This window comes from Rhodotorula toruloides (assembly GCF_000320785.1).
Source record: "Rhodotorula toruloides NP11 unplaced genomic scaffold Scaffold16, whole genome shotgun sequence".
In the NCBI taxonomy this organism is placed as follows: domain Eukaryota; kingdom Fungi; phylum Basidiomycota; class Microbotryomycetes; order Sporidiobolales; family Sporidiobolaceae; genus Rhodotorula; species Rhodotorula toruloides.
Window position 1 is genome coordinate 132,260 of NW_015622976.1, and position 15,775 is coordinate 148,034.

General features: G+C 61.7%; 9 protein-coding genes across 9 annotated transcripts; 4 read left to right on the forward strand and 5 right to left on the reverse strand.

Annotated features, from left to right (window-relative positions):
* Positions 1 to 224: 224 nt before the first annotated feature.
* RHTO_01995 (uncharacterized protein) lies at positions 225 to 2,193 on the forward strand (the record flags this gene model as incomplete). Its single annotated transcript, XM_016415673.1, has 4 exons — positions 225 to 254; positions 310 to 894; positions 978 to 1,820; positions 1,900 to 2,193. The coding sequence occupies 4 exons, from the start codon at positions 225 to 227 to the stop codon at positions 2,191 to 2,193; spliced, it is 1,752 nt and encodes a 583-aa protein (XP_016272243.1).
* A 300-nt stretch (positions 2,194 to 2,493) lies between these two features.
* RHTO_01996 (uridine kinase) lies at positions 2,494 to 4,719 on the forward strand (the record flags this gene model as incomplete). Its single annotated transcript, XM_016415674.1, has 9 exons — positions 2,494 to 2,621; positions 2,689 to 2,711; positions 2,768 to 2,826; positions 2,892 to 3,015; positions 3,115 to 3,141; positions 3,211 to 3,824; positions 3,927 to 4,449; positions 4,505 to 4,584; positions 4,645 to 4,719. The coding sequence occupies 9 exons, from the start codon at positions 2,494 to 2,496 to the stop codon at positions 4,717 to 4,719; spliced, it is 1,653 nt and encodes a 550-aa protein (XP_016272244.1).
* A 140-nt stretch (positions 4,720 to 4,859) lies between these two features.
* RHTO_01997 (peptidyl-prolyl cis-trans isomerase E) lies at positions 4,860 to 5,529 on the reverse strand (the record flags this gene model as incomplete). The annotated part of the gene is made up of 3 exons (XM_016415675.1): positions 4,860 to 4,966; positions 5,085 to 5,376; positions 5,509 to 5,529. 3 exons carry the CDS (start codon positions 5,527 to 5,529, stop codon positions 4,860 to 4,862), a joined length of 420 nt encoding a protein of 139 aa, XP_016272245.1.
* Positions 5,530 to 5,875: 346 nt separating this feature from the next.
* RHTO_01998 (catechol 1,2-dioxygenase) lies at positions 5,876 to 7,264 on the reverse strand (the record flags this gene model as incomplete). The annotated part of the gene is made up of 8 exons (XM_016415676.1): positions 5,876 to 5,945; positions 6,014 to 6,381; positions 6,471 to 6,532; positions 6,591 to 6,742; positions 6,802 to 6,845; positions 6,910 to 7,005; positions 7,077 to 7,121; positions 7,187 to 7,264. The coding sequence occupies 8 exons, from the start codon at positions 7,262 to 7,264 to the stop codon at positions 5,876 to 5,878; spliced, it is 915 nt and encodes a 304-aa protein (XP_016272246.1).
* Positions 7,265 to 7,693: 429 nt separating this feature from the next.
* RHTO_01999 (C6 transcription factor) lies at positions 7,694 to 10,581 on the forward strand (the record flags this gene model as incomplete). Its single annotated transcript, XM_016415677.1, has 13 exons — positions 7,694 to 7,740; positions 7,805 to 7,913; positions 7,999 to 8,097; positions 8,161 to 8,495; positions 8,552 to 8,853; positions 8,912 to 9,124; positions 9,238 to 9,456; positions 9,515 to 9,560; positions 9,623 to 9,698; positions 9,757 to 9,821; positions 9,882 to 10,334; positions 10,395 to 10,436; positions 10,497 to 10,581. The coding sequence occupies 13 exons, from the start codon at positions 7,694 to 7,696 to the stop codon at positions 10,579 to 10,581; spliced, it is 2,091 nt and encodes a 696-aa protein (XP_016272247.1).
* A 276-nt stretch (positions 10,582 to 10,857) lies between these two features.
* RHTO_02000 (uncharacterized protein) lies at positions 10,858 to 11,362 on the reverse strand (the record flags this gene model as incomplete). The annotated part of the gene is made up of 4 exons (XM_016415678.1): positions 10,858 to 10,937; positions 11,018 to 11,064; positions 11,138 to 11,258; positions 11,356 to 11,362. The coding sequence occupies 4 exons, from the start codon at positions 11,360 to 11,362 to the stop codon at positions 10,858 to 10,860; spliced, it is 255 nt and encodes an 84-aa protein (XP_016272248.1).
* A 373-nt stretch (positions 11,363 to 11,735) lies between these two features.
* On the reverse strand, positions 11,736 to 12,261 carry RHTO_02001 (uncharacterized protein; the record flags this gene model as incomplete). Its single annotated transcript, XM_016415679.1, has 4 exons — positions 11,736 to 11,857; positions 11,922 to 11,972; positions 12,036 to 12,146; positions 12,255 to 12,261. 4 exons carry the CDS (start codon positions 12,259 to 12,261, stop codon positions 11,736 to 11,738), a joined length of 291 nt encoding a protein of 96 aa, XP_016272249.1.
* A 150-nt stretch (positions 12,262 to 12,411) lies between these two features.
* Positions 12,412 to 14,202, reverse strand: RHTO_02002 (Paf1 family protein; the record flags this gene model as incomplete). Its single annotated transcript, XM_016415680.1, has 7 exons — positions 12,412 to 12,618; positions 12,676 to 12,744; positions 12,809 to 13,012; positions 13,078 to 13,254; positions 13,317 to 13,542; positions 13,605 to 13,845; positions 13,944 to 14,202. The coding sequence occupies 7 exons, from the start codon at positions 14,200 to 14,202 to the stop codon at positions 12,412 to 12,414; spliced, it is 1,383 nt and encodes a 460-aa protein (XP_016272250.1).
* A 379-nt stretch (positions 14,203 to 14,581) lies between these two features.
* On the forward strand, positions 14,582 to 15,660 carry RHTO_02003 (alpha/beta hydrolase; the record flags this gene model as incomplete). Its single annotated transcript, XM_016415681.1, has 4 exons — positions 14,582 to 14,690; positions 14,777 to 15,076; positions 15,148 to 15,420; positions 15,488 to 15,660. 4 exons carry the CDS (start codon positions 14,582 to 14,584, stop codon positions 15,658 to 15,660), a joined length of 855 nt encoding a protein of 284 aa, XP_016272251.1.
* Positions 15,661 to 15,775: the final 115 nt, after the last annotated feature.

The window sequence follows — 15,775 nt, forward strand, 5'->3', positions numbered from 1 at the left end:
GCGAAGGGGGCGGTGCTCACTTTGTATTCAGAGCATTACAACCGAGTTTGTATTCAACTCGTAACAACTCCTCCACTCCCTTCTTCTCTCTCACTCACTGCTGCTCTCGTGTGCTCTTCCCGCTGGTTCTCTCATACGCACACGCTTCTCACTCACTCGCTCGTACCCTCCCCTCTGCTCACTCTCCCTTACCGGCACCGCCCCACTCACTCCCCTTGGCCTGGATGAACTTCCAAGACCTCCGCCGCAAAGCAGTCAGTCGCCTTCCATCGACTCTTGCTCGACCAAACTCACCCTTGACTTTCGTAGGAATCAGCCGCGTCGACAGCCCGCCTCGCCCACTCGCTCTCCTCCTCCCCACTCGGACAGAAACTCGTCGCTGCCTCAGCCCAACCCTCTCTCTCCGCCGCAGAACGCCCGCGGACCCCGCCCGAACCAGTCAAACCTTCACTCGCCTCTCAGCGTGGGGAGAACACCCCTTCGTGCCCGTCCCAGTCGCAGAGGTTCGCGAATTCGACGTCCCTCCAGCTACAGGCGAGTAGGAATGCCCCGCCCCCGCCGCCGACGAGGAGGGTAGGTGAGGGAGGGAGAGCGGTGCCGCCGGCGAGGGCGGCGAAACCGGCTGGGCTTGCGGCGGCGGGGGCGAGCAGTTCGAGGGCAGGTGCTCCTCCTCCTGCTCCTCCGCCTCGAGTAGGCTCCGCCGCCCCTCTCCCCGTCGATCCCCCACGACCCGTCCCCGCACCGCCCTATGCAGCCGCCCTCGCACCAACTCTCCCAGCCCGCTCTCACCCCGCTGCGAAGTCTCCGAGCGATTTCGAAGCGCCGACGAGGAGGAAGAGGTTCGATGAGTATGATGAGCGGGATAAAGGGGCGTTCTTTGAGGTGTTGGATGAGGTGCGTAAGCGCGAGAGCGTCCGCGACAGGGTTGACCTTCGTAGAGAATCTGGAGCTGATATTCCGTGAGGTCGTGCATGCAGTTCTTCAGCTCACGTCTAACTATCAGCACTACGACCAACGACGACACTACTTCACACCCCGTCCCTCCCGCCACACCTCCTCTCACCGCTCGTCCCGCCTCGACCCCCGCCTCCTCCTCCTCCTCCTCCTCCGACTCCTGCGCCGCCCTCTCACTCCTCCACTCCCTCCTGCACCCCTCCCCTTCGCAACCCCCTCCCTTCTCAACCCTCTTCTTCCTCTCTCCCCCGCAAGTAACCTCCCACCTCCCGCCCTTCCTCCTCTCCCGATCCGACCACCGCACCGCCTTCTCCTGGTCCCAAACCACTCCAAGCCGAATGACACACCTCGCTTGTGCGGTATTCGCAGACTCCAGTGTCGCGTGGTGGAAAATTGACTTTGACCCTTCTCTCGCGAGGGAGAAACTCGCGCGTGGAGAAGGAGTGAGAGTAGAGGGACGGTACCGAGCTCCTACGAAGGTTGAAGAGTGGAGCGCGGAGGAGTTGTTTGAGGCTTCGGAGGTGTATGGGAGGAGAGTGGCGGACTTTGCGCGGAGAGCGGTGGAGCGTGGGCAACCGGTCGGACGAGGAGAATGTTGGGACCTCGCTCACGATGCTCTCGAGTCCGTCGGACCCAAAGTCTGGGCGCAAGGAGGCGAGCCGCCCTTCCCCTCCATCGGCCGCTCGCACGGCGCACTCCTCTTCCATGCCTCCTCTGCGCGTCTCGACGAGCGAGGAAGGATAGTGGGAGAGTGGTATGGAGGGGATGGGTATGTGAGGCAGGGGGATGTGATTCAGTGGAGGAGCGTGAGGATCAGGGAGCTGGGAGGGAAGGAGGGGAGTTATTGTCTTTTGGGAGATCCGGAGGTGCGTACAGCTTCCTCGGTTCCTTTCAAGCTAGCGAACATGGGGAAGACTGACTCGGTTTGTTGGACGCGAAACGCAGCACACAGCGATCGTCCTCTCCCCTCACCCGCCCTCCTCTCCCCCCTCCCTTCCCCCTTCTCCGCCCTACAGCGACCCCTCCTACCCCCTCTCGTCACTCACAGCCCTAACAGTAGCCGAACAATCGCTCTCCCACCCTCCTTCCATCAGGACGTACGACCTCGGAACGATGGACGAGGGCGAAGTGTGGATCTATAGGCCTGCGAGTATGAGGAGGGTGACGGGCGTGAGGGGGGTGGAGACGGGGTGGGAGGAGTTGGATCGGGAGGGCGTGGAGTATCAGACTGTTAGGTAGGGCGAGGGAAGGGAAGAGGAGGGGAGGGAGGAGGGTGCTGGTCTTCCTCGTTTTGCAGCCCCTTGACTCTGGGAGTTTTCGCGTTCCTGCGACAGGTTCACGAGTGCGAGATGAGAGTACCAACGTCGCCGCTGTCCCGCTTGAAGCTGGTTTCGGCGAACCCTTGCTTTTTCTCGGACTTCGCACGAAGCGGCGGTTCGTCCTTGGCTTCTCTCGACTCGCTCGTCTCGCGCTCCACGGGCTTATCGCTCGCCCAATCTATCCACTCAGAGGTCGATATCGACTCTCGACTCGCCCAGCATGCAGCAACCCCCTCAACCCGCTTCAACATCCTCATCAGCTCACCCACCTCCATCCTCCCATCCTCCCTCAAGCTCCTCCACGCCCTCCCGCTCGCCGCCCAAGAACGTCGTAGTCACAGAAAAAGGGTGCGCTTGCCCTCTAGCCTCTGAGTGAAGAGAGAGAGAGCTGATTGGGTTGTGCGGGGAATGGCAGGAGGGCGCCTTGGTATTCGAAAGGTGCGTCTGCTGGGGTTCTTTCGGTTGGAGAGGGCTGATCAGGAAAGGGGAGACAGATGGCAAGCCCGCGCCGGCGTATATCATCGGTATCGGCGGCGGCTCAGCCTCAGGAAAGGTACCTCTCCTCTCCTCCGCTCCTCTGCCTCTCCGCTCGAGCTAACGCGAGGGAATGGGCAACAGACACGAGTAGCGATGCAAGTACTCAAGTCGCTCGGCGTCCCTTGGGTGTTGGTGATCAGCCAGGACAACTTTTACAAGAGTTTGACGCCCGAGGAGTCGCAGAACGCTTTCAACAATAATCACGGTGCGTTGCGCCACTCCGATACTGGGTAGAGCAGAAGGAGAAGGCCGGGGAGGTGGAGAGGAGGCAGGTGCTGATACCTGCTTGACTTTGCGGCAACAGATTTCGACTCGCCCGACTCTTTCGACTGTACGTCCGCCGCTGACAGCCTCAGCTTGAGTGTTCGAAGACTGATGACATTTGCCGCGTGGCCCGCAGACGACAAGCTTGTCGACTGTATCCGCGAGATGAAGGAATGCCGGGCGACGCACATCCCGAACTATAGCTTTGTCAAGCACGCCCGGCTAGACGAGACGACCTACCTGTACGGCGCCAACGTCGTCATCGTCGAAGGCATCTTTGTCCTGTACGACAAAAACCTGCGCGACCTGCTCGACTTGCGGGTGTTCGTCCAGTGCGACTCGGACCTCATGCTTGCGCGGCGGTTGAGGCGCGACCTCGTTGAGCGGGGGAGGGACGTCAATGGCGTGCTCGATCAGTACCTCCGCTTCGTCAAGCCTGCGCTCGACAACTTTATCCAGCCGACGAACCGTTTTGCCGACATCATCGTCCCCGGCCACAACAACGAGCGGTCGATCGACCTCATCGTCTCGCATGTCCAGCGCCAACTCGCAGAGCGGAAGCGGCAGTTCCGAGGCGAGCTGTACAAGGAGACGGTGTCGAATGGGATGGGCAGCGTACCTCCGACGCCGTCGGTCGAGAAGAGCGAGGCCGAGTCGGGTTTGGCGTTGATCAAGGAGCAGTGTGGCGTGAGCGAGGGGACGGAGCTGCCCGACACGGTGCACATGCTGAGACAGACGCCGCAGATGAGGGTGAGTTCCGCTTCGAGGGGCATGACCGCTGGCACCGCTCCAAGTGGCGCAGGTTGTCTTCATAGTCCGGAGCAGGTATCCCTGACGTCTGTATCCGCTCAGGGCATCCACACTCTCCTCCGCTCGACCGAAACCGACCCCGAAGACTTCATCTTCCTCGCGAATCGCCTATCTACCCTAGTCGCCGAACACGCCCTCTCCCTCCTCCCCTACCGCGAAAAGCCTATCGAAACGCGAACAGGCACCGAACACGTCGGCATGGAGCTCGCTATCCCCGACGGCCACCTCTGCGGCGTTTCCATCCTCCGCTCCGGCGCCTCGCTCGAGAAGGGCTTGCGACGAGTCGTGCGGGACGTACCGGTCGGCAGCGTGCTCATCCAGAGCGACGTCAAGACCGGCGAGCCGCTGCTGTACCAAGTCTCGCTCCCGCAGTGCTTGACGGCATCGCTCGAGTCCGCCGCGTCGAGCTACGTCCTCCTGCTCGACTCGCAGATTGGCACGGGTGCTGCGGCCTTGATGGCTGTACGCATTTTGCTCGACCACGGCGTCAAGGAGGAGAACATCATCTTCTGCTGCATCCTCGTCTCGAAGGTCGGCGGCGTCTGGGCGCTCAAGCGGGCGTTCCGTGTGTCGTTGTCATCCCGCACTTGAGCGCTCGACTGACTCTCCCACTCTCGCAGCCAAGGTCCGCATCGCTTGCAGTGCGGCAGACGATGGCCTCGAGGAGCGAGTGGAGAAGACGCACGGCGGCGAGAAAAAGGTGCGTCTCGAGGCTTTCACCCGCTTCGCGCTCTTCTGCTGACAGCCTCCTCTCACACAGATCTTCACCATCCTCCCCGGCCTCGGTTCCTTTGGCGACAGGTTCTTCCGCTCCGAGCACTCCGACTATGCCTAGATATGCCGTCCCTTCTGTTCACTCCTCCCGCATCCTCGCATCTCCATTCGCTCGTTCTGTATGGGTCCCCTCTCTCGCATCATCGCATCTGGCAACATACTCGATACAACAAAAGGTCCACCTCGTCCTGCAGAGTTCTGTTACTCTTCCATTGCTCCGCCGTTCGCTTCGCCTGTATCTTGTGCGCCCGGTGCCGACCCTTGGGCGTGTGTTCCGTGCTCTGCGATCCATTCTTCCTGTGCCCAGACTGGCAGGCGGGACGAAAGGAGCGAGACGGCGAAGGGAGGATGGCGAGGGAAGCGAGTCGAGAGGATGCTGGTCAGCGCACAGACTCGGCCGTGTGAATCAAGAAATTGAGCACGCACTCGGCTTGTTGCTCCCCTGCAAGCTAATCCCCTTCTGCGGCTTGGCCTTGTTAACCTTCAACACCCTCCCACGATTCGTCACCGTCTGCAGCGAATTCCGATCCATATTGTCGCACGCATCAATCGCGCTCTCCGCATTCGCAAACGTGATGAACGCGAACCCTCGGTGGACGGACTTGTTGTTTGGGTCGGTGGGGAGCGAGAGGTCGAGGATCTCGCCGAAGGGGAGGAAGGCGGAGTGGAGGGTTGAGGCGCTCGTGTCGGTTGAGAAACCACCGACGTAGATCGTGCTCTGTTTGGCGAGTCGGCGCATGTGAGGGACGAGGCGGTACGCAGCGGAGAAGCGCGTTTGAGTGATGAGGAGGTGGAGGAGTGAGGAGGGTCAGCGGGCGTTCGTTGAGCTGCTTGGGTTGAGCAGACGTACATTTGCGTCCTTTCCAGACATGACCGGCCGAGTTCAGAGGAATGAGAGCGCGGGCAAGAGAGGATTCGAGGTGGGAGCCATGAGAGCGGGGTTGGCGAGATGACAACTCGTCAAAGTGGGCTGACGGAGGAGGCCAGCGTGTCCCTTGTACTTCCAAAATCCATACGCAAGCGAGACAAGGCAGAAGATGGAGAGGTCGCCAAGCAGAAACGAAGAACCGCTTCCGCAAGAGCATCTCTCCGCCCGCTCGTGGACGAAGGCGGTCTCGAAGGTCACAACGTGGATAGTATACCAATACAAAGCGATAGATAGTCGAGGAGAACCGAAAGGACTTGCTGGGAGACACAACGAAGACCCGCTCGCCACATCAACCCTGGTACTGCGAGTTGTCGACTTCTCCATCGCCCGCGAGGGTGATGTCGTACTTCAGCTCGTACCTGTAGAGGCGAGACGCTCGCAGTCAGCTCGAGATCGGAGAGTAGGAGAAAAGGGGATCCGAACGTACTTGATCTCCTCGTCAAACTCGCCACCCTTGGGTAGCGGCGCCGTCGGTTTGACAAAGTCGACGATGAGCGAGTCCTTGACGGCAAAGACCGCATCGTCGTCGAGGTACTGCGAGTCGCGGGAGAACACCTGCGTGACAAGCGTCTTGTGTCCTGGCGCCTGGACGTGGAAGTGGATGTGCGCGGGTCGGTACGGGTGGCGATCCATCATGTGAAGGAGCTTGCCGGCTGAGAAATCGAAGGGGATTGGGTAGGGGGTGGGCTTGAGTGCGATGAGGGAGTAGTTGCCGTTCGAGTCGGTCTCGAACTGTCCGCGACAGTGGTGTTCGGGCTTGTCGGGGGATTGCGAGTCGTAGAAGCCGTCGGGTGCCTACGAGTGACGAGCAGCGTGAGCGATGGCTCGGGCTACCGGTCTCGCAGACTCTGGACTCGGAGGTTGCGAAGGTTCATCAGACTCACGTCGTGCCAGACGTCGACGAAAGCGCCCTTGAGGGGCTTACCGTCCTTGCCGGTCACAGTACCTACGCAAGGGAGGTGTCAGCCGGTGGAATACCGCTGTAGAAGGCAAGGGGGGCTGACCATGCAGGTGAACGAACGGAGCGCCAGGCTCCTTCATGCGGATGATGGACGAGCCATTCGGTTGCGGCGGGACGCCTTGGCGGTAGAAGGGACCGAGGATGGCGCTCGAAGTCGAGTCGCGGCCTGCCTGGGCGTAGCGAGCGTGCTCCATCCTGCCAGGGAACGGGCTTTAGCAAAGGTCGCCGGGATATTCAGCGTAAGGTAGACGCACATGTCGACAAGGCTCTCCACGCCGAGCACATCCGAGACGAGTACCTGTAGAGCCGTTCCAAGCGAGGTCAGCGGAGGGAGAGGGACCGCAACAGGTCTGGCGATGCACCATCTCGTTCCGCTTTTCGCTCGACACCTTTCCTGCCTCGATCAAGAGGTCGCAAGCCTCGAGCCACTCGTCGACGGTGACCTCGGCTTCGACAATCTGCGGAGGGAATGAAGAGCCGGTCAGGTCTGCGCACTCTGTCCGGCTCGCCAGGACACTCGGGAACGCACCGCTGCATGGAGGTGCTTGATCAAGATGGGGAAGGCCTGCTTGACCTGCGGAGAACGAGGCGTGTGAGCGAGGGTGAGGCGGCCGCGGAAGCGAGTGGGGCAAGACGAACTCGAGGAGACGCCTTTGACCCGATGGCCTCGATGACGGACTGGGTGTAAGCTGTGTAGTCTGGTGCGGCAGAAGGCATTGTCACGGTGTACGGTGGTGGAGAAACCGAAAAGCGGAGGAGAAGGGCGGAGGGCGGAGGGGAGGATGCGGCGGAGTTGACTTTGCGCCTCGACGGCTCCGACTCGATTGGCGCGCTCCACGTTTTCTCCAAGCCGGGGAGGCTTCGGCACGGGAGATGGAAAGGGGGCACGTCAACTGAGGCCGAGCGAGAGAACAGAGTCGAGGAGGTTCTGACGCAGCGTTGGGACGAGGGACGAGCGTGGGAACGAGGGCATGAGTCCAATACACTTGATCTTCGAAGAGAAGATGTCCACGAAGGACAGGAGGCCAGCAGAACTGCAGAAGGGTTCGTGGGTGGAAGCGAGGGGGGTCCCCGAGCGAGCGCGCGTGCAGTGACTAGTGACTGCGCTTTCTTCCTTCCGCACTCGTCTTGCCCGTCTCCGCCGCTATGGACCCCGCAACGACCGACGCAAAGCCAGAGAAGCTGCAGAAACGGTGCGTCCATCTCGCTCACCCTCCCTCGCTGTCCACCGACGTCGCTCACCATCTCCGTCGACAGTCCGCGCGTGTCGACGGCGTGCGACGCTTGCAGGAAGCGACGCGCAAAGTGCGACGGCGTCAAGCCGACCTGCGGGCGATGCAACTCGCTCGCACTCAAGTGTCTGTACGTGTACGAGAACGACAAACGCAAACCGGCGAGTGCATCTCCTCATGAACAACCTCGAGTACAGGCTGACCTGCTTGACATCGCAGATCACGAAGGATGTTGTCAACGCCTTGCAGATGCGGATCGACTCGCTGGAGAAGGAGCTTTCGGAGCTGAAGATGGACAAGGGCGACGGCGAGTTCTCTGTCGACTGCTGCTCCAGCGCGAATAATGACACTGTCCCGCTGTGACGACTCGCAGGCTCGAAGGAGGGAACGGCGACGCCGCCTGTGGTCGCAGACGCCTTTGCCGGCGGCCTCGCGTTCAACTCGCACGGCGAGTTGCGCTTCTACGGTCCCACCTCCTCCTACCGCGCCATTCTCGCCGACGTCACCGAGTCTTCCGTCGAAGCAGCGCGAGCCTGGTCGCTCACGCGCGCGCCCATCCCCTACGCACCTCCCCTCGACCCTCAGCTCCCGAGACGTCCGCCTGTCCTCTCCTCCGAGTTCTCCGCCAAGCTCATCGGACTTGCGTTCGAGCATGCGTTCTCGCAATTCGGACTAGTCGACGAGCGAGCGTTCCTGCAAGACTTGACGACATCGGCGTGCGTCTTCCGTCTGTCCCATCGTCTTCCTGTGCTCACGTTTCTGCTTGACGCAGAACAAGGCGAACTCCGCACTACTCTCCCTTACTCCTCCACCTCGTCCTAGCCTTCGGCGCTCGTTACCTCGACCCTGCCGACACCTCTTGGTGTCGCGAGATCTGCAGCGACCCCTCAGACCCCTCAACGCGCGGCGACGTCTTCATCGACTGGGCTCGGTTAGCTCTGGATGGAGAGTTCAAGCATCCGGATGTCAGCACCGTGACGAGTTTGACCTGCTTGTCGGTGTATCTGGGAGGGATGGCGTGTGATGGACCGGCGTTGATGTTCCATGCTCAGTCAATGGCCTTGGCTGAAGACTGTGAGTGCGGCCCCCGAGGGAACCCACTCAATCGAGCGTACTGACCATCTGACTGCAGTCGGGCTCCATCTCGACAACCACCACCTGCAAATCGGCTCGCGCAACATCCCACCCGAACTCCGGGACGTCCGGCGGAAAGCCTTCTGGGCCGCATTCCAAGTCGACGTCCTGAACAGCATTTACATCGGTCGACGGCCGCACTGGTTCCAGGACGACGTGGATGTGCCGAACCCGCCGGTTGACAACAATGTCGAGTTTGATCCGCCGGCTTGTACGTCCCTGCGCTTTCTTTCCTTCTATGGATCACTCGCGCGTCAGGTCGCGCGTCTGCTCCTACCGGAGGGTCCGCATGAGCTGTAGACGCTGACTAGCTCCCATCCGCAGACCGCTCCTCGTCCTCGCACGCCGCTAGCAAGCTCATGCAAATAACCGCCCGCCTCCTCGCGACCGTCTACTCCCTCAAGCCCGGCGTCCCCCTCACAGCGCGCCAGAGCGCGCTGCCAGAACTCCACCTCGCGCTCGAGCAATGGTACGTCGACCTGCCTTCGCCGTTGAGGGCGAGCACGCCGACGCCTGCGAAGGCGCCGCATTCGCATATCATAGGTGAGTCCTGCGTTTTGCAGTTGGACAGCGCAGGAGGAGCTGACTTGAAACGGCGCAGGCTTGAATGCCCTGTACCACGCTATCGTTATCCTCCTTCACCGACCGTGCGTTTCTTCCTTCTCGCTCTTCTCCCTCCGTCTCGACTGACAAAGCTTTGCGTATGAAGCTTCTTCCGCCGCACGAACGAGGAGACAATGCTGTCGGTTTCGACGGAGAAATGCCTTTCAAGCTCGAAGCACATCGTACGTGCCACTCCGGTTTGGCCTGCGAGGGTTCGGGCTGATGATTTGCTGCTCGCAGGTCCGCCTCGTTCGACTGCAGCGTGAGCGCTATGGCCTCCGCTTCACTGCGCCGCTCTTCCAGCAGTGCGTCTTTCCCTCCGCTTTCAGTGTCTCCAGGTCCGCTCACCCGCACACTCTCCACAGCTGCTGCTTCACCGCCGGCACGATCCTCGCCCTCTCCGCCAACGAAGACCACATCCTCGGCGTTCCCCAGCGCGACCTCGAGCGCAAGACGCAAGCCGCCGCCGACCTGAAGACCATCATCGCCGCCTTGCGCTCGATCTCCGACACCTGGAAGACGGCAACGACGAGCGCGAACGTGCTCGAGGCGTTCATGAGCCAATGGAGCAAGTCGGGCACCAGGTCGGCCGGCGCGGGAGTCGCGACGCCTAGCTGGCCTGTCCGAGCGGGCGCGCCGCTGCAAGCTCCGCCCGATGCGCTCGCGGCGGCGTTGGCGGCGCACAACGCGCAGGTGCAGGGTGCAGGCGCAGGCGCAGAAGGACAGTTTGGCTTCGCTGGACCGGACGAGCAGGCGGCGTGGCAGGACTTTACCGCCGACTTGACTGCGACGTCGTTCCCGCACATCTTTCCTTCTTGGTGAGTGCGTTCGCGTGGTCGGAGAGGCGGGTGAGAGACGCTGACGCTCAAACGACCCAGGGACCTCGACACGGGTGGCTCGCTGGACGACTTCATGGACCTGTGCGTCGGAGCTCCCCCCCTCTGTGCTGTCTCTCTCGCTTACTCACGCTCGCGGCGCAGTCTCGGACCGTCGGGAACGAACAACTCGCTCGACTTCAACCCGCTCGGGTACGCTGCGCAGGCCGCGGTGGCCGGCGCGGACTAGCAAATCAATATCACCGTGTTGTACTGTCTAGCACATCGGAGGAGAATTTATCGCACGCTCTCACTCTCTCCGAAGGTCGCGAGCTTTGAGAGGAAGGGCACTGCATTTCTGATTCCCTCTCCACGCTACTCGATCCCTCTCTTCTCCGAGTCTGAGCCAGCGAACGTCACGTCAGTCCCGTCATGTCAGTTAAGCGCTCAGTAAAGAGAGCTACGAACCAGCGAGAGACACAAGCGGAAAGCAGCCATCAAGCGTCAAGTCGAGCGGGCGCAGAGATTACTTCTGGTTGCCGCTGCTCTGGTAGCTCTGGCCGCTCGGCGAGGTGTAGTTCGAGTACCCGTCGCCACTGTTGTAGTCTGCGATTGATGTCCGAAGTCAGTGAAGAACGGGAACGGAGGCGCATGAAGCTGTCAGCGGAAAGCGAGGGAGGACGCACAGGTCGACCCGTCCGAGTTCGAGTAGTAGTACGAGCCGTCCGAGTTGCTGTCTGTGCGAGGCAACAGCGCAGAAACTGCGGTCAGTCTGGCGAGAACGAGAGCGGATTGAGCGGGACCACAACTCGCAGTGGTACGAGTTCGAGTTCGAGGCGTCCGAGCTGTAGTAGCGCGAGCAGTAGTGGTTGCCCTGGTCGTTAGTGCCGGACGACGAGATGTCGTACGACTGACCGTAGTTGTCCTCTGCGAGGTGAGTCGGTTCGAGCGGGAGGAGGAGCGGGACGGTCAGCGGGACAGTGGGAGGCGTCGTGGCGCTCGGTGGGAGGCGAGAGAGACGCACTGGGCATGTTGCGAGTGTTCTTGAGTGACAGAGCGAGGAGGGAGGATGTGAGGGAGGAGGAGGAGGTCGAGGAGCGGGACGAGGAGATGAAGCGATGAAGCCAATTCGCCGCACGTGACGCTGAGACCCTCCCATCCTCGCCTCCTTTCCGGCTCTCACTCTTGTCCCTTCCTGTCCAACGCAAGCTGCAACCGACGCCTCTACTCGCACTGGTAGAGACGGGAGTACTCGCCAACCCGTAGCCCTCCTCCTGAGGCCGTCCACCTCGCAACGCTTGCAAGGGCTCATGTAGCACGTTGAGGACGGCTATGCACATTGGAAGAGCTGTAGGAGAGAATACTGTATGGCACGGCCATCAAAGCTCCGCAGGCTTCGCCGTTTCAAATGCTAGGCGTCCACCCAGTTCTGCGCGGCGAGCCGTCCGGTCCTGGCAGAGTGGTTCGCGTGAAGGGGGCCTTGCCATCGGGCGTGTATGTCTCCGTTCCCTTGCCATCGTTGGTGTCTGTGAGGCGGAAGCGTCAGCCCTCGCTGGCCGGGAGGCAGGAAGACGAGCAGGCCATAGAGACATTTGGACTTGTCGTAGTTGGAATACTCGAACGAGCCGTCAGAACGGCTTTCTGCGAGGAAGATGGAGTACCTAGTCAGCAGGTGAATGGCGCAACGGTCCAAAGAGGACTCACTGTGCGAGGCATCCTGGTTCGGAGCGTCGGGTCCAAAGTCGCGCTTGCAAACGTGCTCTTTCTCGTCGTTCTTCGCGTCGGTCGTCTTGTAAGGATGGTTGCGGTTGTCGACTGCGAGGAGAGGATCGTGAGCGGAGTCACAGACGGCGAAGAGCGACAAGCAGGAAGACACCGTCTGCGCGCGATGCTGTCAGCGAAAGGCGTCGTGAGAGCACGCACCTGGCATGTTTGCGATGGACACGGGCAGCGAGAGGTCAAGGAGAGTGAGCAACGAGAGAGAAAGAAGAAGCAGGTCGGGACGCGGGAGTGGGCAAGCCTTCCCGAACGATCGCTCCGCCCCTCGCGTTGATGAACGAGCGATGCAGACGCGCACAGCCTACTCCTGCGACTGCGACTCCGACACCTTAACCTCCGCGCCGTTCTCCTCCTTCGCAGGAGGCTCAGCCTCGTCCTCATCACCCTTCGCACTTCCTCCTCCGCGACTCGGGACGCCCCAGTCTTCTGGCGGGTTCGCAATCTCGCCCTTGAACGCGTCGAACTTGAGCTTGTGCTCGCCCTCGAGGATCGAGTCGGGCTTGTGAAGCTGCGGGAGGAAGCGGGTCAGCTGGGAGGAAAGGTGAGAGCGAAGGAGCAGACGCACAGAGATAGCCATGCCGTCCCAGAACGCCTCTTCCGTTGGTTGAGGGTACATGCGAGGGTCCTCGCCGCGCTGGAGCGCCACAATGCAAGCCATCAGCTCAGCTCGAAGACGATGAATGGCCGAGCGAACGCACCTTTGGCCTCCTCTTACGCAGCTGCATCGCAGCCTGCAGCGGCACGTAGTACGCTCCCTTCTTCCTCCCTGCCACTGTCTGCGGCCGCACGCGCTCCTCGCCTTCCGTCGCATCTTCGCCCGCGTCGAACGAGAAGATGTATTCTTGCGCGAGTGGTCGGCTGACGAGGAGCTCGTAGTCGCGCACCCAACGGAAGTCGAAGGGCTGCCGCGCAGGATGAGGCCGAAGTGAGCACGCAGTTGAAACAAAGGCGAGGGGAGGAAACGCACCTCTCCCTCCGCGCTCTCCTCGCCCGTATACCGCTTCTCCGTGTATCCCAACGCTGCCTGGTCGTTCGCCGGTAGGTAGAACGACACTCGTCCCTCGCCTTCGGGGAACTCGCTGGTGAGGTCGCGGAAGATGGCTCGAGGCAGTCGAGGATCCGGTCCGAGGCGTGCTGGTTCGCCCTGCGAAGTTCGTCTTGCGTCAGCGAGCGGTCGAAGTTGGAGCGCACAGTCATGAAACGCACGGGAGCTCTTGTCGACGGGTCCTCGCCAAACCTAACCAGATCGTACTCGTTCGCCCACAAGTCGTCGTCCGGAAGCAACTCGAATGCCTCGACGGCCCGCAAATCCCGCTTCGTCGGGTGTTGCAGCTCGTCGAGGGGCTTGTGTGCTTCGGCAAAGGTGGCGGAGATGGCCGCGGCGCGGCTGTCGCGGTCAAGGGCGTTGAGGCCGGTGTCGCGCTTCGGGGTTCTGGTGAGGCGGATGGAACCTTTTAGCCCTTCGAGCCGCTCCTAGAGAGGACTTTGACGCACCCGTTCATCGCCTGCAGAGCCTGCCGCTGACTGCTCGCCTCGCTACTGAGGTACTCCGTCTTGCGCAACCAGCTGACATCCACCTTCTTGCTGACCTCGGTGACGGATGCGCGGCCGGGTGTCCCAGGAATTGAGCCGGTCGCAGAGGACGGGCCAGCTGCACCTTGGGGCGTTGCGTCTTCGAACATGAAGGCATCCTCGTCCGCGATGGGAGCGTTCGGATTGGGGACTGGCGCGATGCCTGGGGGAAACAGCGAAAGCGTCAGCACGATCTCTCGTACGAACGACCGTCCTCTACGGCACCGCCGGAGAGCCTTGGGAGCAAGCGAGCGACCTCACCTGTCCGGTTCCCCATCCAGTACTCCCCGTCGCCTCGCCCGCCCTCGTGCGGCTTGCCATACTCGAGCGGCAGTCCGAGTTCACTGTCGAGGATGAGGGGGAGCTCGCGCTCGCCCTGGATGGGCGAGAGGAAGTCGTAGGTCGCGTAGCGTTGCGGTCCAGTGGGGATGTTGATGAGCTTTGGCGGGAAGGGCGGCGCGGGCAGCGGGTTCTGGTAGCGCACGCGGACGAGCAGGTCCGTCTTTGAGCTCTTCTGCATGGTCGAGACGGCGAGCTGGTGGTGATGAAGAGGCGTGAGGATGGCCAAGTCCGCGACCTCGACACAGCAACGCATCGAGGTGCTTGGAGACGAGTACTGGGCTACTCAGTACCACCTAGCAGAAATTACCAGGCTTACTCGCGATTTACTGCGAGCGATGCGGGTCTCTTGCTCCGCTCGACGACATCTTTCCCGCTCGCCTGTCGCTCACCTCGTGCTTCCTTTGGGCTGTTCCCGGGTCAGGACCACGCGAAAGTCATCTCTTTAGCATCACGCTGACTCTGCGGCCGCCCCGAGCTTGCTCGCCCTCGCTCGCCGACCGACCCTCCCCCACCCTCTGACATCCGTCTTCGCGCACTCGCACTCGCGTTTGCACGGCATGGCAGCGACAACACAGCACGATAGCCGGGTGGTGAGCGTCTCGAGCGGGAAGAAGCTGTACATCGAGGTGGACGACAGCGCGGGCAAGGACGCGCCAGCAATCGTCTGTGAGTCGCTTCTGTCCTCGCAGCACGCTTCTTTCCGCTCCCTGACTAGCGACAAGCGCGGCTGACGCTTCGACTCTCGCCGCCAGTCATGCACGGCCTCGGGTCGTCGACCTCTTTCTGGGAAGCGCCCTTCTCCCGCTCCAACCTGTCCTCTCGCTTCCGCCTGATCCGCTACGACTTTGACGGCCACGGTCTCTCGCCCGTCTCGTCCCTCGACGCAGCAGACGACGGCGCCATGATTCCGCTCGACGACCTTGTCGAGGACTTGACGGCTGTGATTGAGTGGGCTGGAGTGGAGAAGGTTGCGGGAGTCGTTGGGCACTCGATGAGCGGTTTGGTCGCGAGCAGTTTTGCGGCCAAGTACCCGCAGAAGCTCGACAAGCTGGGTGGGCCGCACTCCCCCTCCTCCCGCTTGAACTCCGCTGACATTCCGTTGACCCTGACGCCGCTCGCGCAGTCCTCCTCGGCGCGATGCGCTCTCTCAACCCGACCATCCAGACCAACATGCTCAAGCGTGCCGACACCGTGCTCGAATCCGGGCTCTCGGCAATCGTCGCACAAGTCGTCTCCGCCGCGCTGTCCGACAAGTCGAAGCAGGACTCGCCTCTCTCGGCAGCGATGGTGCGGACGCTCGTGCTTGGAACGGACGCGCGAGGGTATGCGGCGGCGTGTAGGGCGCTTGCGGGCGCGACTGATCCGGATTACTCGACCATCAAGGCTGAGACGTTGGGTGCGCTCGCTCGTTCTTCCTTCTCCATTCCTCCGCCCGCGACTTACGGCAAACACCCGCACCTCAGTCATCGCGGGCGAATTCGACTACCTCTCGAACAAGGAGACGACCGATGCGCTTGTCAACGACATCCCTGGCGCGCGAAAGGTCCAGATGGACGGTGTCGGCCACTGGCACGCCGTCGAGGACCCCGTTGGACTCGCCAAGATCCTCGATGGGTTCTTCTTGCAGGGAAAGTGAGGTTGGGTTGCGGCGACGGACTGGGGAGAATAGCAGGTGCGTACGCAGCGGGAAGTTCGGTCGGGAGGACTTATTCGGCGAGGAAATTCCCTGGCTGACTCCGACATCGCTTTTC